The following is a 21196-nucleotide window of genomic DNA, read 5'->3' as shown; positions in this document are numbered from 1 at the left end:
ATAACCATCATAAATGTTTGCATTCATGTTGCACCAAAAGGATTAGCAGATGTCACTTTCTGTTCTTGTAAAGCACAATAGTTGCACATCACGTTATAACTGGGCACAACATGTAAAGTCTCTGCTATCTCTCTTCATCTTAAGGCAAGAATCAGGAATAAACATGATACTCATATCGCCTTTTGTCAGTTATTATACATTTTGGAAAGGTCTGATTTCAGACTGTACTACATTGTATAGTTATGTAAATATCCTATCTTTAATTGTTGCTTGTTTACTCTGCAACTATGCGGTTGGAGTAAGCAAACAACATGTTACCTGTAGCATCGCTGGTCCCACAACAAGCCTTTATTTGTTTATTTAATTTATGGGGCATTCAGACTAAATATAGTCTTATGTGAGCGGCAATCGAAACAGCATGAAGCCTCGCAAGGAAGACAGCGTGAGTGATGTGTATTACTTTTCATTAAAAGAAGAAAGATTTGCTTGGGAGCATGGGATGCAAGCACAATGTAATTAGGTACAGGAATAATTTGTTCACCTATAAGCGGGCTATTACTATGTAACTGGGTTATAATATGTTGTAATACAGTAAACTACCAGCAGATGACTCCGTTGTACAATGGTTTGTGACTCGTTCGTATGAATTAATTTCACAAATAGGCTACTGATGCATCCACTGCTTATAATGAATATTTGAGAGCACGCAGAAAAAAAGAATATTGTACAAATCATTCGTTTCGACTACAATGTGAAAATAAGCATGCTTACAGTCACTAAATGAATCCGGTGGAAGATTTTATTCGAGATGCTGAATAAAACAGCCACGCAACTGAGAATGAATCACACATGGTAGCTAGATATGGGGTTAAGTGTCTGAATAAGATAGCAGCGCCGGGTTATGACCATGACGCTCATAATTCGGACCGGCTTTGTCCGTATTGCAAAAACCTCACAGGTTGGGACCGGGTTTACACTTCAGAGATGACAGGCTGGGGACGCGGCGGTGTCGGCATGAAAACAGAAGAGACGGACAGCAGAGAAACGCGTCCGTCACTGTAGAAAACGGAGGTAGTCACCTAAGGTGGACCCAGGCTAGCTAGTTAAATAAGATAAATATTTTAAAGTAACAATTCAGCGTGTCGGCAACTAGCTAGCCAGGAAAATAGTAGTTTACTAAACGTTTTCATGCCACGGGTAAAACTGAAAAGCTAACGCTAGCAGGTAAAGCTAGTAGTTGCATATCGCGCGCACCAGACGTTACGTTTTAAATTGGCTCGCGTGACTAGTTAGGCAACATTGTTCTCATAAACGAACATCAGAATTTGTTGTGGTATGGTAGTTAAAACGGATGATAATCTGTCATGTGTAGCGAATCACTCAAAATTGTGCGGCGATGCATAACTGGGTGTCTAGCATGTTACTAGTTACCTATCGCGACTGCCAAACTAAGTGCTTTGTTTTGTTAGGGTTAGCAAGACATCGCTAACTGACGCTAGTTAGCTAGCTGAGGGATGTTAGCCAACTAGCTAGCTTTTAACTAGGCTAGGTTAAGTTTGCCAGCGGTTAACTAGTTAGAGAGTTAACTAGCTGGCTAGCTAGATCAATCACTAGAAACTTCAGGCGAAAATACATCAACCAAGCTTGTCTGCCAATGTCTGAAGCCTCATTTAAGCGAGTGTTAATTATGCTGTTAGCAAGATAGCTGGTAGCCAACAGTTGCGAATGGTGTGCCCAGTCAGGTAGGCAACTCACTCGCCGCCTTGCGCTGTCACGCACTTAGCTAGCCAGCTTCGCTGCGCTTTTTGGTCTAAGAACATATTCTCCAACGCTTGAGTCCTGTTTTTGGACTGAGCCTGTTTTTTAGAGTGTGGTTATTAAACCTGTGATAATCCTCGCAAATAAATGATTGCAAAATTGGCGTTGCACTAATTCAGCAGATGGCAGTGTTAGGGGGCTGTCCTGGGTGTGATGAACAATGAGACTTGCAACAGTGAAATATTCTGCATGAAGTCAAACTAGGATCAGCTAGCAAGACAGATGCTGCCGCTGAGAAAATATGGACGAGGGGTAGCCTACGGTTGCTCGTGTTGTCACTAATGTCAGTTCAGGCGGTTACATTGCGCTATACTTGAATCGAAACAAGCTAGCCAGCGAACTACAGATACTGCCAGGGGTCTGTAGCTCTTAATTTATGTCCATGGCGGAGTTTACTGAAAAATGCGGATTATTTTCGCCTAGTCCTGGGGAAAAGGCAAGCGATGAAGACGGGAAGGCGCAACACGAAGTATCTGTATCAAACGGTGATTGTGGACTTCCGGCAAATACGGTTGGATCAACTGGACCTGATAATCAGAGACTTGAGACGGCTAACACATCTGTCGACAGCAAATCCGGGATACCGCGAAGGACCAGTATCATAAAGGTATACGGTGTCATCATGTGTTCTGTGTCATTTTGACTGATCGAGTGCTTTGCCAGCCTCTCACTGAAACTGCACATAGCGTACAGGCTCACCATAAACAACAAAATACCAAATATCCACAGGTTTGCAAGGTAGCTGGCTAACAGTGTGCTTCCGACAACATACACATGCCAAAACCACTACTTTAGCTCTATTATTTGGTTGACGCCTCACATGTTTTCAGAAAAATCACACGTATTTAAAAATTGACTGCAATATTTTCCCACGAATCCCACTGATATTGTGTCATTTTAAAAATGTTAAGCAAGTCACACTTTGCAGAAAATGTGGAAATGGTTGACAGAACTAGATATTCTTACATGTGACCACAGCCTATGATGTGTTGAGGTAAAAATGAGGCCTTCATTTTAGCGTTGTGGCTATAACCTATTTGTTGTTTAAGTTTATAATTCATACGGAGTAAGAAATATACTGTTTAATATAATGTTTATTTAATGGGATATAGTGTTTGGTAAGACAGTCTTTAAAAGAATGAACACATTTACAGCTTTGCCATATATTTAAACAGTTGTTTCATTCTTGTGCATCAGTAGAAAAGACAGGAGAGCACATACAGTATATCACACAAAGTAGATTTACCTTTAGCTACTGTGCTCAGTAGTAAACAAGTAAAAATAAAGAAATCAGAACACCTAGTTAATCCCTCAGTAATCACATTCATAAAAATGTTACAGATAGTTTTAAACAAAACAGTTTAAAACAGTAATTGTTTTTTTTTTTTTTTTTAAAGCAAATATGGCCTATAGACAGCAAAGTCATTCATCAAGGAATTTCCAAGTTTTTGTACATTTAACTGTGGCACTGCCTTATTAGCTATTTGTGGTTATTTCAGATGATATCAGAAATTTATATTTGACATGTTCACTAAGCAGAATATTGGCAGAAGCTTCTGCTGTAGTTTTAAGACGTGATTGGTGTACCACAGAGATACAAGAAAAAAGGCAAATAAAATATACAGACCACAAGAAAAAAGGCTTCAGTGTGGATATTTAGAAAAAAAACCCCATTCAATTGTATATTTGAGAAGCAGGTGACAAGATCTAGAGAAATTGCAAAAGGGCATACACCTCTGACGGTTTAGATCTAGTATACCCTCAGTATATTGAATTGTCATGTGATGTCTAAGTTGATGGCTAATGTCTAACTACCTGATGATTGATTCTTGTTCATCAGTTACTGTGGTTAAATGAGTGTCATGTTTCCGTTGAGGCTGAATCTAGTCTAAATGGCTAAAAAGTCGCTTATTCCTTCTTTCACCAAATTCTAGATTAGAGGTACAAGAGAGTGGGGGACAGGACATGCTGGTTTACTTCCTCTTAATGATGGAGCTGTGACAAAACCAAAGTTTGCATATGCATATCGATCTTGAAATGCCAATATGATCAGCTTTGCCAGTATATTTCTAAACAGCCTATGGCATATCTCTGTAGACTTGTTTTCACAAACAGCCTGCTGCGCAGAGCTGTGTGTTGTAATCGATAGATTATTATGTTTTGAGCAGACAAAATAATATTAATGGTACTATAAGGAGTGATGGGAAGTACACTGTATGACATTGTCAGTCCCAGTCCTGGGAAGCCTTCTATACATTGTACATATTTGGGTTGTGTGCCAAAATGGAAAATGGGTTGTGTGGAAAAAAACACATAAATCAGCAAAGAAACCTTCAAATGTTAAATGTGTGGAGTGTCCTGAACTGGGATGCACTTTCAGATTTGCTGTTGCAGTTTAGAAATGAAGATTGTATGCTGCAATATAGTGAGTAACAACCGTGCTATGTGGGACTGGGGTTCAGCTCTGTGTCTGACTAAATGCTATACCAATAAGAGTCCTTGGGCAAGACTATTAACACTATATATGCCTACCTCTGTAACATGAAATTGTAAGTGACTCTGGATAAGAGTGTCTCCCAATTCACAAATGTGAAAAAAATGTTAAGTGTATCATCTTGGGTAAACATCAGTATGCATAATATAACGAAATCTTGTAGGTCATTAAACCTTTACTGTATTCTCACAGTATTCAGTTCAAAAGGATAGTCCTAATTTAGTTGTGCTAAGGTAAATTGCATAGTGTGGGCCATATATTTTGGTATTGCAACCACTTCATTACTACTATTTCTTCTTTTTTTTTTTTTTTTTACTGAAGTGAGTGATGGGAGAATGTTTGTTATTCATTGAACATGTGCTGTGAGGGTGAACATGTGCTGTGAGGATTTCTTTGAAATGAGCAGACAATTGGATAATTTTTGAAGGAATGATGCTTGGCAACATGATTTGGATGCTAGCTTATATTTGTAAGATTTCTATTATGCCCCAGTGTGTTTATCCTTTTCACAAGTTTTAGGCGAATATATTCAGTGTCTGCACAAATGCAGGCAAACATCACAATCACAAAGTGCGATCCACCACATAATTAGAGTGGGAAATGCCTTTTCTCTACTCAATATGTTGCAGTTATGTTCCTTTTTGTTCCTGTACTTACTACAGATACGTAGCGTTTCCTGTGGAAAGTCTTATGAAGTGTTGGTGTGCGGTCAAGATGTCATGTGATGAGAGCTGTCATAGGACAGAGGCTCAAAAAAATATCTTGACTGTTTTCCTTTCACAATGAGTGTACTATTTAATAGTGTATTCCAGAAGAAGAGAATGTAGTATTTAATATTGTATTCCTGCATAGGCTAGAAGAGGAAAGCACAATGCAGAGCATGTGGCATTTAATGTTTGTAGATATATGCTGCCTGGCCAAAAAAAAGGTCACACACACGAATTTTTCATTGGACCGCCTTTAGCTTTGATTACGGCACGCATTCGCTGTGGCATCGTTTCCACAAGCTTCTGCAATGTCACAACATTTATTTCTGTCCAGAGTTGCATTAATTTTTCCCCAAGATCTTGTATTGATGATGGGAGATTTGGACTACTACGTAAAGTCTTCTCCAGCACATCCCAAAGATTCTCAATGGGATTTAAGTCTGGACTCTGTGGTGGCCAATCTATGTGTGAAAATGAACCACTCTTTCACCCTGAACCACTCTTTCACAATTTGAGCCAGATGAATCCTGGCATTGTCATCTTGGAATATGCCCGTGCCATCAGGGAAGAAAAAATCCATTGATGGAATAACCTGATGGTTGGGTATATTCAGGTAGTCAGCTGACCTCATTCTTTGGGCACATAACGTTGCTGAACCTAGACCTGACCAATTGCAGCAACCCCATATCATAGCACTGCCCCCACAGGCTAGTACAGTAGGTACTAGGCATGATGGGTGCATCCCTTCTGCCACCTCTCTTCTTACCCTGGTGTGCCCATCAGTCTAGAACAGGGGTACATCTGGACTCATCAAACCACATGACCTTCTTCCATTGCTTCAGACTTGAATCTTTATGTTCTCTAGCAAATTGAAGCCGTTTTTGCCGGTTAGCCTCACTGACAAGTGGTTTTCTTAAGGCCAAACAGCTGTTTAGTCCCAGTCCCTTGAGTTCCCTTCGCATTGTACGTGTGGAAATACGCTTACTTTCACTATTAAACATATCCCTGAGTTCTACTGTTGTTTTTCTATGATTTGATTTCACCACACGTTTATGTGATCGCCGATCATGATCATTCAAGATTTTTTTTTGACCACTTTCCTTCCTCGAAGATGGCTTCCCTACTGTCCTTCCACTTTTTAATAATGCGTTGGACAGTTCTTAACCTGATTTTAGTAGTTTCAACAATTTCCTTAGATTTGTTTTCTTTGCTTGATGCCTGCCAATTTAACCCTTTTGAAACACATGAACATCTTTTCCACGACCACAGGATATCTTTCGACATGGTTGTTTAACAAATGAGAAGCTACTCACGGCATCAGTTAGGGTTAAATAACTTGTTGTCAGATGAAACATAATCACCCATGCAGTAATTATCCAATGGGAGGCTCTTACCTATTTGCTTAGTTAAATCCAGGTGGTGACCTTTTTTTTGGCCTGGCAGTATAGCTCGATCTGTTAAAGCAGCAGTTAAATTGAATACTGTATTTTTCTATTTAACTGAACTAAGAGTTTACTATGGCTTTACCAGAAACTCTTGCTGTTGTTAAGATTTGACAAAGTTTTTTTTTTTTATTTATTTATTTTTAAATGTATTTATTTATTGTTTTTGAGGACATTTTACCTCAATAGTAAGCAGTGCAATCATCGATTAGACTTGTCTTATTGGCTTCCTTTTGGGGCCTAGCCATGAAACCTAGCATGCCGTGCTCTGCCATGTCTGTGATGGATGGGAGGTATTATTGACATTTGTGTCTTGTAAACTCCTGTGAAGTTCGAACAAATCTTTCTCCTTACATGGGTCTGTCTTGATGAAAAGTATCATTTACTGCTGTGCTCTTATTCAGTGTTTTTAAATGCATATCGATTTCACATGCCAGTGGGATTTTGCTGCTGCTGGGTTTGGCAGGTACAAGCAGGTACACTATGGTATCAGTATACAGGGTCCTAAATGCATGCTATCACAGTGTTAGTTTTCGTGCTTTATAAGTCGGTTTACTTTTAAAATGCAACACCAGAGTTGATCACTAGAGTTGCCTTTGCAAAAAGGTCAAGGTTTTATTTAGCTTGGATTTCAATTTCAAGTTGAACTTCATGACATGATATTGCTGCTTCTCCTTCATGAAGAATGGCCATCTAACAAATACCACTTCACATTCATTCACTTTGTTATGTGTTAAGAGCAACCGGCCCAGTTCCAGATATGGTATATGAATCACAGCACTTGAAAATTACAATTTTAGTCATGATTAAAGCACTCTAGTCTAATCACATCACACCAAAGTAGAGTCACTATATATTACTATCCTGTATATTCAGTTTTTTTTTATCTATATTGTGCAACCATAAAACAAACATTGCTACATTGCAGTGGTCACAATATTACTAATAACTGCAATAATAATAATTTTGTTTTTTTCCCCTTTTAAATAGTTTGCTTTTCAGTCTAGTGGTGAGCTATTGATATATAGAATAACGTGACTGTGGCTTCCTTCAGTTACATGCTCAGGAATGTCAAATCTAGGGCATGTGACATTTGCATAAATGCTGTTTGGCTGCTGAAGTGTTCAGATAGAAAGGAAGGAGTATGTTCATGGATGGTCAAGAAAGGGTTATCAACTGCAGCGGAGGTACGAAGATATTTGAAAGATTTGTAAAAGTATTGTCTTCATAGTTAACAGCTGTTACAGAGTGTCTGACCAGGCAAACATTTCTCTTACTCTCATAACCTAAAAAGAAAGAGCTGTAATGTGGTGAACAGCTTCAATAAGGCATATCTTTTGTTGATGATATGGCATTAGAAATGGCCTTTTTTTGAATTAATTCACACTGTTTCCATTTTGCTGGGCTGTGGTGTTTGAGAACAAATGAGCTCCAAATTTTCTAACATGGGGTGTTTTTTTAAATGAGTCTAGCAAGAAATTAATTGCATTAGTCATTAAAAGAGAGATGAAGTACAGAGTTGGGAGCATAACATTCTCAGGAAGGTATAACCAATCTGACCATGAGGCAAAGCTCCGAACCAGAGCTACTCTTACACTTACAATAAGGGGAGAAAGTCATTGATGAGGCTTGAGCAGCTTTTTGGGCTTCTTGCTGAGTAGTAAAATCATCCTCATTGTTTTTTTTTCTCCCATTCGACACTAGTCTGTTTTCAGGTTAGGCTAAATGCAATTTATGACCACATAAGGCAGTTCAGATTTGACAATAGAATAATCAGGCAAATATTGCAGAACACATGGATTAAGATGACTACACATCACTTGCAAAATATTGCAGTGGTAAGTTGTACGGGATGTGTATTTTTTAATTTTTTTATTTTTTGTATGTCTTGGAATCAACTTTTCTCATTCATTGTGCTTAATGTCTTGTGCTTATTCATTAAAACCTTGATGAATTTAACTTTGCAGGATAGCTGCAGGTGTTAAGCCTTTGTCAAATTGCTCCATCACAAATGATATGATGATTTAATCCAGTCCTTTTAAAAATATTTCTTAATTTCATTATTCATTTGACAGTGTCTGTCACTGTTTATATTAAAGCTAATTCTCATATTATGACAGGGAATGAATGAAGGATGGCCAATGCTATTTTTTTTCATGAGAACAGTTCTGTATAGAGAATAAAATTAAGAGGCAACTACCAGTTCCTTATTTAACACCACTAATAGTGTTTGTTATTAAGTGGTGTTGATACATCATCGACAGACTAGTGCTAAGTAACTGGATTGATACAAATTAGTTTTGGGCATCCTGAAGGAATGCGTTAGTATGGCCAATAAGGATTACCCACTAGAAGAATGGACTCTTTTGAGAGATGGCTACCATTGCCATGCCACTCTCTCCAAATGTTGGCTGACAGTATTTGAGCATGTCCACCAAGACCACATGAGGGTCTCTTGTTTGTAAAAACACAGTTAGACATGGTATGAGCAAGAAAAAAAAAAAATCCAATTTGCATGATGGGTTATAATACTTTAATGCCTGTTTTAGTTAAGTAAATGCTGATGAGGCTTGCAGTGATATAGTCCTTCATTAGATATTTAAATCATTACAAATTACAAGGGTAATTTAAAATTGACGCTTAAGCTTAACTATCTTAATTTTATTTTGGAGATTGAGCTGTTTCTCCTGAAGTGTAACTGTAGAATATTGCCTCCCATATTTGTTGCTGTGCTGTGAGTCTGGTAGCAGTTGTAACAATGACTCTACTCTAGGTCTCAACCATAGTTATCTGAAAATTAGGGATTTCACAACGTCCCAATTTCAGTTTAACTGCTAGTTTAAATTAAATGACTCTCAGACATTGACACCATCTTGCTCATGTACCCTCAACAACATCCTTTGTAGGCAACAATTCTACTTTTTCACCTGTGGCACATTGTGTAACGTGTTTTGTTCTTATGTGTGAATCCTCAGTGCACTTCTGATCTACACAGTCCAGTTTTCATTTCTGGCACTCCAGTACTTGCAAGGCCTGATGTCATCTGTCTCTGTGCATTGATTCTTCTGTACACAACTTTGCTTCATGTGTTTACCTCCTGCTACCACTGTAATTAATAGATTGGAACACATTTCTAATTGCATATTAGATTATTGTTATATTTACAAAGTGGTCATGGGATTCAAGTATATAATTTACCTGGACAACCTTATACCCCTCTCCACATTGTTGCCAAACTACCTTATTCTGTTTTGTTTTCATGAAATTAACATTTAGTTCAGCTAGCATACTTAATCCATAACTCATCTCCATGCAGTGGAGAGTGCCCCTAGGCATTTAAAAGTTATTTACAGATACCTACATTTTGTTGCTTTTTAAATATATATATATTTTTTTTAATGTTTACTGTTTAACTTTCTGGCTATCAGAAAGTACTGGCTAAAATAATTATACTATTTTATTATTGTGGAAGTTCTATAAATTTATGCATTTGAATCAAGTTATGTTGGCCAAATTCAAAGTATTTAATGAAGATTTTTCCAGTAAAGCTGTGTTGTTGTATTTAACATAAATTATGTCTGTGCTTTTGTCTGTATTTTTTAACTAGTTTGATCTACTTATTTAAGATGGCCTTTTTTCATCAGTTTTTCATTAGCTTGAGGCAATGAAACATTAACCCTTTAATCCCCATGGCATTACTGCAACCAACACCACAACATATTTGTGGAAGTCCATTTTGTATTTAGCCTGTAGCTAAAAGCAGCCAACTAAATTTAATTACAGTTAGAGAGGATAGCTTTTCAAGTTGTTGATCGTTTGTCATAGGACCTCTCATGATGTTTAGAAAAGAATCTTTGCCTATAGAGTACTAGCATTGGCAGCATGTGCTAGGTCACATATTCTAAGCCTGACTCTGAAAAGGGAGCTATTGACAGCATTTCCGCCAGGCTGCCGTTATTGAATTTGGCTGTGTGACCTTGCATGCTGCAATTTGTTGGTATAATTGCAGTAATGTGGTGAGATTTGAGAAACTCGTGATTGTGTCCCAACAGTAATTTAATTTCTTGCGATGGCACTTAGTGGATGAGGCCCTGAGGTTAAACCCACTGGCTAGATGCCTCTTACTGATTAAAGGTGCTGGTTCGAGCTTCTTTATTCCATTTCCTTTGTCAATTAAAGGTATTTTATTTTGTTATCATGGAAATATCTTCTTCTTTTTTTTGGTCTTTTGTGAATATTTGATATGGACTCCTTGGCCACATTTGATCTAAACTGCTGTTTCAGATTGTTGGCTTTTGCCAGCTAGAAGGCAGTAAGGATAAAAATGCAGATGAAGTTAGTTATTGAAAATTTTGTGCACTGTGTGCTGACACAGTGCCCTCAGGCTTGGCCCCATGCACTGTGCATGATTATGAAATTTTAGCTGAATTAATACAGAAAGGCAAAGTGACGATGAATGTCATTATTTATCTTATTTTACTCGACATTTTTGTTTGCCCTGTTGTATTTGGGCCAATCCAGGTGATTCCCGGGTACTTCACAGATCAGCTTTTGTTCTTATATTTAAATGTGGAAATTTGCATGCACAGTTCTTTGAGAACATTGTTCTAAATTCATGCTAAGACACAGTCCTGGAAAGAACAGAAAGAATACAGTTGTTATCTAATGAAAAAAACCCCTAAAAGCTGAAAACTGTTCCTTGAATGACAACAGGTGCTAAAGGTGTTAGCATAATTGTTTATAACTCATTTCATGAGGGGGAAATTCATTAAATATTCACAGAACTCTGAAATTCATGCATTTACTAAACTTATGGGGATTCTGTAGTCAACGCTGGCCTACTCAGAGAGGTATCGTATTTCTAGGTGTTACATTGATTAGGATGCAATGGAGTCTTGCTTAGAAGAAAGAGGAATTGTTCAGAAGTGTACCATGTATTGAAGTACACCAATCATACTGGCCAGCACTGTCGATTTTAGACCCAAACCAAGATCAGCCACCTTTTTTGGAAAATTAATAAGCCTTCAGATCAGCAGTAGTGCACTTCAGATGGTCTGTGAGTCCCCAGTGTGCGCATCTGCAACTCAGGATGTTCGAAACGGGCTCATGGTGTGTTGAAGGTAGCTGGACAGGTTCAGCAGTTATCAGGTTAAGCCTCTCTTGGGACTTGGCAGATTGTTTAGCGGCTACCTTACACGTTCTAAGTTACGATCTGTTTGGGTTATTTGTAGTCACTGTTTTCAGTCATAAAAACCAAAGGGATTTTGACTTGTTTATAAAGATCGTAACTTTCAGTTTTGATATTAGGCTGAATGCATTTTCTCAGTGTAAAGGCATCCTAGATTTTCCAGGCATTGCATGTTTTATACAAACTTGTAAATAAATACATTTTAAAAAGTAACTGATTACATTAAAGTTTATTTTGTTGTACAATAATCCATGATCTCGTATTGAGATTTTTTTTTAAAAACAGATGCTCATTTGAGGTAGTCTGCATGCCAGTAGTGTAATTACTGTAGCCCAGCTGAAGCTTAGACATTAAAGACAGGTAGATGAGTTGTGAAAACCTCAAAATGGGTGGACAGTTCTGAGTTGTGCATTGAACCAGAGAAAGCCTCTCAATACATTAGGGGATTTTGAACCAGGCTCTGGGAATGGTCCCTTATCAGGAAAAAACAGACAGAATGCAGAAAAAAGCCAACCACTCTAAATCTACCCACATCAGTATGCCATCATCAGTGCCATTTGACAAACCATCACATTTTCTGTTGGATCAGAAGTTTAATTCCGTATACGGAAGCTGAAAAGCACTGAATCTTAAAAATTGCAACAGACGCTAGCGAAAATAGCATAATATGTTGCGATTTATACATCTTTTAAGTTTGACTTTGTATATAGTTTAAAGTAGAAAATCTGAAAATAAAACTGTTCTACGATTTGTTTTACATTTTGCATCATTTATTTGACTTCATGTTTTATGAGCGTAATCCCTGGGGTTTTTGTCTGCTGTCTCGCCTTGTTTAAACTAGAGAATGACCTTTTAAATTCATTTAGTCTCATCAAGTTGCCTATTGTGAAACATCAACACCATTGGAAAGAGATAACTAAACTTTATAAAGAGCATTAAAAAGCTTGTCTAAACTCCATGTTAAGGGTACCTGTGTTTTATGTGAATCTTAATCAAGTCATGTGCATAGCCACAGAAACATCTGACCGTTTCCCAAAAGGGCTGAGAAGTGGCACTTTTGTAAGAGCACACAAATATACTTTGCAGGAAATAAAAAAACATGATCTCAGACACTATGGGTGGTTTTTCAGCATTGTTTTTCCAGCCTGGGGATGTGAGGGCTTTCCTTGCACGCCGTGAGAGGAAATCCGTAGGAGGCTGCAGAACAGGAACCAGGACTGTTTATAGAATGACCCTGCCTTAAGGTCAATACATATGCAATGTCTGTCCATACACAAGAAAACAATCTGCATTTCTGTCCTAGATCAGTATTATATTTAGTCATGTGTTCAGACTTTTAGTAAGAGATTTAAGAATTTTCTTTTTTTTCCTATTCGGAAAAGGGTTTCTCTCTTTATAAGTCTAAATCCTTGACTTCAAATACTTTATGGTCTTCTTTTATTTCTTGTCTAGCCTGGTTGTTTTGTTGACAAACTCAAATTCTTTCAGAGGACTTTGCACACTATCTGCTGTGAAGAAAATGTTGTTTGACTGCAATTTTCAATGTTTTTTTTCTTTTTCTAATACACTGTTACAAGTAGGTATGCGCACACACACACACACACACACACACACACACACACACACACACATATATATATCACACACATACACACACACACAGACGGAAACCTTGTGTACTTCACTACAATCTCTCCCCCCCCCCCGCACATCTAAAATGTGTGTGTGTGTGTGTGTGGGGGGGAGGGTTTCAAAGTTGTAGTGAAGTACACAAGGTTTCCATCTCATCCTGAATTGCTTAGGATTGATTGGTAAAAATAAATAAATAAACAGGACCCAAGTTTTTTTTCATGGCAGCAGGTGTCCTCCTTTAATATGGATGCTGGTATTTAAATATATTTTAAAATAAACCTGCATGGGGAAAAAAATACCCAGCATGCCTCTGCTGATCAGTGGCTGTGCAAAGGAATTTGCTGAAGGCACTACACTGCTTTTATCTTCACAAATCTATAATAAGAAAATGCTAACTCACATTGTATTGGTGACACCCCTTGAAGGCCCTGCATAGTCATTTTGACTTCTGTTTTACCTCTATGTTATATGAGAGCTTTTCCTTTAAATCTCAGTATACAGCTTATTTAAATTCAGTTACTCACAGGGAACTTGGAGAAAATGAACTACTAGAGATGCATCTTCCACAGTGACATATTTTTGGAGGTGAATTTAGAAAGCAGAGACCATTGTATTAGCATTTTACAGGACCTTAAGATCAAGAATTGCAGAAACATTTACAGTCAATTACTAGCTATAACAGAAAGCATTACAGGTACACATTTCGCACACTTTTGTATGCCTTTGTGGGTGCATTTTTGTTTCTCAATACTTTTTGGTGATTTTGCAATACAGCATACTAGCTATTGCCTGTTCTTGACTTAACCAAACATCTTCACTATCTTTGCAGTGCAATAATGCCAGTTAAGTTTCAACTTAACATTTCCACTCTCTGGTTTCTATTGCGCATGTGTGTCAAAAGCTTAGACCATAGGCCTGTTTAAGTCTGCATTTAGCATGACTCAGTCAGCCTAAAAGCCCAGTAATGGATGTTACATTTGGATCACTGACTGCTGCCAGACCATGAAAAATGATTTAAATATGGACATTAAAAAAGAGTGTTATGAAATTTTCTGTATTGGACACAAATGCAGGATGGGTTTAGCATACATTTCTCATGCTGCTTCAGGAGTACCAACAATTGCTGTGCAGTAAATGATGGCAAAGATATAGCACGGTTTTCTTTTTGCCTGTGCACAATGAAAGGGCATTGTTGATAAAATAACGATGCGAAGCTTTTTATTCTTGAAAAGCACAATGAATACCCCAAACATAAATTGCACTGACCTCAAAAGCTTAATTATTTCCAACAGGAAGTTTAGACTTTTTTGACCCAGCTAAACAGACTTCAGTCTACAACACTTTAGATGTCTTTTCTTGGGAGCTGTTACTTCTGGTAAATAAAGGCCCACCCCTGTGCATCATCACATGGTTAGCCTAAAGTCTAATTGATGGATGAATGCCTTAGTCCAAGAGGTTTTCAGAGTTGCCGCCTTGCACCCATGTAAGGAGGCTCCACATTTCCTCTCCGGCACCTGATTTGCACCTCTCTGGCTTTAGCACAACCGTTGGATTGCCCACTCTTGGTCATCCAAAGCTGCTACTCATTAACATTAACATTAACTGCTCCTCAAAATTGAGTTGTATACTCAGAGGTCATCACAGTGTTGGCTTCTGACAAAATGAGACCAAAAGCTCAAAGTGGCCAGTATTGAGAGCCAGTCCTAGTCTTTTCATGTCTGCGACATAGTTGTAAGGCTGTGTGTTATAGTAATACAGTTCAAAATGATAGTAGGCTATTTGTAACATTTTAAATGATGCCATACCTTGTTATTCTGATAGAGGCATAGAGACTAAAGTCAGCTGATATGTGTGGGTCAGAGAGTGTGAGCGATGTGGAGTGAGAGTGGAGCAGTGCAACTTAATTTTGCCCAGAGCGAGGAGCGGGTTTTCCTAAAGATGGAGTGTTGGCATTTTCTGTTGCATTAATATCACTCTAGTACAGCTCCATTGCAACACCTGACACAGGCCCATGATGGAATTGCACTGTACATTTTTCACAGGTATTTTCACAGAGACCAGGATTAAAAAAATTTCAAAATTGGAAGTCCCTAATTAAAAGTCATAATGGTAAACACAAGTATGGTGAGGTTGTTACTACCACAAAGGATGCGATATGGAACCTAAAAAGACATGAGTCTTGAAAACACAGCTTTTCATCTAATGGGAACTGCCCTTATACAATGAACAGTAGGAGAAACAGTTTTGTTTTTGGTTAAAAGAATTTTAGATGAAAAAAATGTTTGCAGCCTGCTGCTGGTTTTCCTTCAGTTCAATAAAACTAGACACTTTTCTTAAAGTGTGTTTTATCTTATTTTTATTAAGCTAAGAACAACATTTTTTATACATATTAAAACAAGCATTTTTTTTCTGGCTTGAGCGGGGAGAAAGGAAAGTAAATGGGAAAATAGAATGGGAAAGTAAAGACACTGCAGCAGAGTTGGAGTGGAGGGACTGCAGAGCTTTCTGAGCAAGGAGCGAGTGAGGAGCGGAAATGAGAAAAGCTGGAGTGGAGTTGCAGCAGAGTGATTACAGAGCGCTTTGAGCAAGGAGGCTCTTGCTCTGTTATTGGCAGGTGCCATTCCTTTTTCTTCAGTTGACAAATGTTTTGACACAACAGTTTTTATTCATGTACAGACTTATTGATGACCCCTATATAGCCTAGACTTGTCAGTTTGTCACTTCCTTGGGAAGTGTTTCTTAGTATTTTTCCATATTGCATCCTGTTTTCTTTGTCTCCCATTATTGCTTTTAAGCTGTAGTGATGTAAAAATATTGCTAGTCCAGTGACATAACTCATATTATGACCAACAAATAGCAAAGCAGTTTAGGTGCTGCTTGCAATAGAGCATAATTATCTCAACAAATAGCAAATCAGTTTAGGTGCTGCCTGCAATATAGCATAATTAAAAATGAAATAGACAATTGAATAAGTGAATGAGTAAAGTATGGCTAAGAAGAAAAGTGTTTACACACAGATGCACAGAAGCACAGGAAAAAGGATTATGATTTGAAAATATATGTTTGAAAAATGTTATAGAATTGCAGTGTAACTCCTAGGTACAAACAGCATTTGTCAGCACAGGAAATACAGTAAGGTTGTTTGTTGTCTTTGGACAGTTTTTCTTGTGATTATAGTTTTGCATATTTTGCTGTTGTGTTTGTGTGTTTGTTTGTTTTTTTGGGGTGGGGGGTGGGGGCAGTGGTATCTCAGTGGTTAAGGGACTTGACTTGTAATCAGGAGGTTGCTACTGTTGGACTCATGAGCAAGGCCCTTAACCCTCAATTGCTCAAGGTGTACTCAGTCATAATTGTAAGTTGCTTTGGATAAAAGCGTCAGCTAAATGCCATAAATGTGAATGGGGTGGTTTTTTTGGGGGGTGGGGGGTGGAATTAGCCTTAATAAACTGGCTCTGTATGTGCAGTCGAACTTCTGTACCTCAGGTTTATTACATTTTTGAAGTCATCAGAACAAAGACCACACATTCAGAAATGGCATTTAATTTTTGATGTGTACACGTAATGAAATCTGTAGTGCTATTTGGAACTTGACTTTGTTAGATTTTTTTTCCACAGCTACATAATTGTACAGGCCAAAACTATGATTTTGATTAGTCAGTCAATGAAATTGTATTTTAAGTGAGTTTGATTCATTTTATTTATTGGCTCCCTGAACTTTAGTGATACTTATTCTAATTTCTGTTTTATCACAGGATGGCTCAAGGCAAAGAAAAGAGAGGAAGAAAACAGTTTCCTTTAGCAGCATGCCCACTGAAAAGAAGATCAGCAGTGCCAGTGACTGCATTAATGCCATGGTGGATGGTTCTGAGTTGAGGAAGGTGCGGTCCAATTCCAGAGTGTATCATCGCTACTTCCTCCTCGATGCGGACATGCAGTCTCTTAGGTGGGAACCGTCAAAAAAGGAGTCAGACAAAGCCAAGATTGATGTGAAGTCCATTAAGGAAGTGCGGACTGGCAAGAACACAGACACTTTCAGGACCAATGGCATTTACGATCAGATTTCAGAGGACAGTGCATTCTCTATTATTTATGGGGAGAATTATGAGTCTCTGGATTTAGTTGCAAACACAGCAGATGTAGCTAACATATGGGTGACAGGACTCAGGTACCTGATATCCTATGGTAAACACACCCTGAACATGATTGAAAGCAGTCAGAACAATCTTCGCTCTTCTTGGCTTGGGGAGCTCTTTGATGATGCCGATGTCAGTGGCAGCAATAGCATCAGCCTTTGTACTGCTGTACAGTTGATCAAAAAACTGAATCCTGGACTGAAAAATGTGAAAATAGAGCTGAAGATTAAAGAGTTGCACAAAGCAAAAGACAAGATTGGGTGTGATGTCATTAAAGAGGAGTTTGTTGAGATGTACCATGATCTTTGCACAAGACCAGAAATATACTTTTTGCTTGTTCAGTTCTCTAGTAACAAAGAATTTCTTGATACCAAGGATTTAATGATATTTTTAGAGGCAGAACAAGGAATGGCCGAAGTGAGCGAAGACACAAGCTTGGAGGTAATTCGGCAATATGAACCAACTAAAGAGGGTCAACTCAAGGGATGGCTCTCTTTGGATGGATTTACAAACTATCTTATGTCTAATGACTGCCACATTTTTGATCCAGAACAAAAGACAGTGTGCCAAGACATGAACCAGCCCTTGTCTCACTATTACATCAACTCATCTCACAACACCTACCTGATTGAGGACCAGTTCAGGGGCCCCTCAGATATCACAGGCTATATCCGTGCCCTGAAGATGGGATGTCGGAGCGTAGAGCTGGATGTTTGGGATGGGCCAGACAATGAGCCGGTAATTTACACTGGCCATACCATGACCTCACAGATTGTCTTTCGCAGTGTCATTGACATCATAAACAAATACGCATTTGTGGCATCTGAATTTCCCCTGATTCTGTGTTTGGAGAATCATTGTTCCCTAAAGCAACAGAAATTAATGTATCAGCACCTCAAGAAAATCCTTGGGGACAAAATTTACACTGATCCACCCAAACCTGAAGACAACTACCTTCCCTCCCCCAATGATTTGAAAGGGAAGATTCTTTTGAAAGGAAAGAAGCTAGGCAGCACATCTACAAGCTCTGAGGGGGAAGTGACTGACGAGGATGAAGGGGCAGAAATGTCTCAGCGACTGAACAATGAAGGAGAACAACAGACTCTTACTCAACCCAAAAAGTTTCAACTCTCCAAAGACTTGTCTGACCTTGTGACCTTGTGTAAATCCATTCAGTTCAAGGACTTTCAGACAGCATTTGAGAGCCAGAAACATTGGGAGCTTTGCTCTTTCAATGAGGTGTTTGCCAGCAAATGTGCCACTGATTACCCTGGTGAATTTGTAAATTATAACAAGAAGTTCCTTGCTAGGGTTTACCCTAGCCCAATGCGAATTGATTCAAGCAATATGAACCCTCAGGACTTTTGGAAGTGTGGTTGCCAGATTGTGGCAATGAACTACCAAACCCCAGGTCTGATGATGGACCTGAACATTGGCTGGTTCAGACAAAATGGGAACTGTGGATATGTGCTGCGTCCAGCCATAATGAGGGAACAGGTGTCTTATTTTAGTGCCAATACAAAAGATTCTGTACCCGGAGTATCTCCACAACTGCTTCACATAAAGATCATTAGTGGACAAAATTTCCCCAAACCCAAGGGTTCAGGTGCCAAGGGTGATGTTGTAGACCCATATGTCTATGTTGAGATCCATGGCATTCCTGCTGATTGTGCTGAGCAAAGGACTAAAACGGTCAATCAGAATGGGGACAACCCACTCTTTGATGAGAGTTTTGAGTTTCAGATTAACCTTCCTGAGCTGGCCATGGTCCGCTTTGTTGTTCTGGATGATGACTATATCGGAGATGAGTTTATTGGTCAGTACACTATTCCTTTTGAGTGTCTACAGCCAGGCTTCAGACATATTCCTCTTCAGTCACTGACTGGCGAAATGCTTCCTCATGCTTGGTTGTTTGTCCACGTGGCCATCACCAATCGACGAGGTGGGGGCAAGCCCCATAAGAGAGGGCTCTCTGTCCGCAAGGTGAAAAGGAACCGGGAGTATGCCACCATGAGGATTCTACTCATCAAGGCTGTGGACGAGGTTTTTAAGACTGCCACACAGCCACTTCGAGAGGGTGCTGACCTTCGAGAGAACATGCAGGTAGGGAATGATTCTATTTTTCTGCAGTTTAGAATTTGGGGCAGTGAATTGGTCTTTGCTCTCTTTTAAATTATTTCCATAAACTGTAGCAAAGCACTGAGAGCATTTGGACAGACATGTATGAAATCATTTCTTTTTTATTTCTCCTTTTTGTGTTGCTTGATAATGAAAAACGTGTTAGAGAACTGACCCCAGAGTCAAACACAGATTAAAGTTTGCTTTGCTTCAACAAGACTTGTGCACTGAAACTTGGTAAAGCAAAACAAAGCCACAAGCACAGATTTAATCAGATTTCATATAATCCCTTAATGTTGACAACTGGTGGGATGGATAGAATGTTGCTTCAAAGCCTACTGAAAGACTGGTAAAGCCCCCAAACATATTTAGTGTTGGTGTTAATGAAAATTGAAACTTCAGTTGTACAGGTTACAGCTTGGTCAAATTCTTGTTTAATATGGAAAATCGCTGAAGGTTAGTATGTCCTCAGGCACATGTAGGAATAATCCCACAAAGGAGATTAGGCAGTCCTGCTGTTATTAAAAGGAAAATATAGAAAGTGTTAGAGATATAGGTGGTGGACAAAGTAATGGAATCCCTAGGCACTATATTGAAGTAGAATAGAGCTGGATTGCTTTTTTCTTTAGAGCAGTTTTTATCCTTCCAGTAGTTATACTTGATTAAACTAGCTTCTACTGGGAAACCATTTATCATTAAGAAGAGGCCCACTGCTATTTTAAAAATTGGTACAATGATGGTTGATCACTTACTTTTAATTTCTTTAAAAATGTACACATTCAGCCCATAGGAAATAAATGTATCTTAAAAGACCATTTAGGTTGAGAATTTAGGCAATATTTTAGACATTCTGGCCCAGAACCCAGCTTCATAGACCCATGGACTTAGATACCCCAACATCCGTGAATTGACAGTTTAAAAGGTGTTGATAACACAGACTCATACTGACGTTTTCACTATTACATATGTGACAGTAAGGATGTGTAGTTTTGATTTGATACAAGATGATATGGTGCATATGTCCTACTTTGGGCTGCAACATTAGAGGAAAGTGCTCTACACCTCAGGAACACTAATTTTTATCTTCTGAAATATCAGAGTTTAAGAATTAATATGAACTTGTTTTTTTTTCATTATTTGAAGCCAGAGAGCACAGCATTTATTCTGTTATTTTGACCAGTTTTCATTTCTGCTAATTAATGCTGTAAATGACTGTGTTCATTTGGAATATGGGAGAAATGTTGTCAGTAGTTTATAGAATTAAAAAAGGTCATTGTACTCAAGCACATATCTATAAAGAAAACAGAGAAATTGGTCATTTTGCAGTGGTCTCTTTATTTGTTTACAAAATTGTATATAAGAAGCAGGGAGAAGGTTTTACAAAATATAAAAAAAAAGATGTAGACTTATGTCTGTACACAAATGCTATTGTTTCTTAGTAGATGTCCTATTACAGAATCAGCCTTTTCAAAATGATTTTTAATAATGCAAATGTATTTTTTAAATCAAACTACCTGTCCCTTATTTGTTGTTGATTATTAGTTAGTGTTTTATAACACAGTCCATTAAAGTAAATTGCTCTGTATTTTATTAGCCTTGTTCCTGTAAAATGAATTGAACTGATGAACTGCAACAAATCTTGGGTGTCCCCACTATCGCTTCCT

The 21196-nt window shown here is 38.3% G+C and overlaps 1 protein-coding gene across 11 annotated transcripts in view; it reads left to right on the top strand.

The window, feature by feature from the left end:
• Positions 1 to 884: 884 nt before the first annotated feature.
• plcl2 (phospholipase C like 2) overlaps positions 885 to 21196 on the top strand; it is a 33285-nt gene continuing 12973 nt past the window's right edge. For 5 of the 11 annotated variants that reach the window (XR_014125142.1, XR_014125147.1, XR_014125143.1 and 2 more), the window contains exons 1-2: positions 888 to 2425; positions 17034 to 19517. Coding sequence is in view for 8 of the 11 variants with exons in the window: in XM_081720170.1 (XP_081576296.1) it covers positions 2195 to 2425; positions 17034 to 19517 (2715 nt within the window). In the remaining 3 variants the exon portion in view is untranslated. Of the gene's footprint in view, positions 2426 to 17033; positions 19518 to 21196 lie in introns of all 11 variants that reach the window. The other 6 variants (XM_081720184.1, XM_081720179.1, XM_081720174.1 and 3 more) reach the window with 5 other exon arrangements.

The sequence above is a fragment of the Electrophorus electricus genome, chromosome 1 (assembly GCF_041902795.1).
Source record: "Electrophorus electricus isolate QZ-2024a chromosome 1, ASM4190279v1, whole genome shotgun sequence".
NCBI lineage: Eukaryota > Metazoa > Chordata > Actinopteri > Gymnotiformes > Gymnotidae > Electrophorus > Electrophorus electricus.
This window is presented reverse-complemented; position numbering and strand designations above follow the sequence as displayed.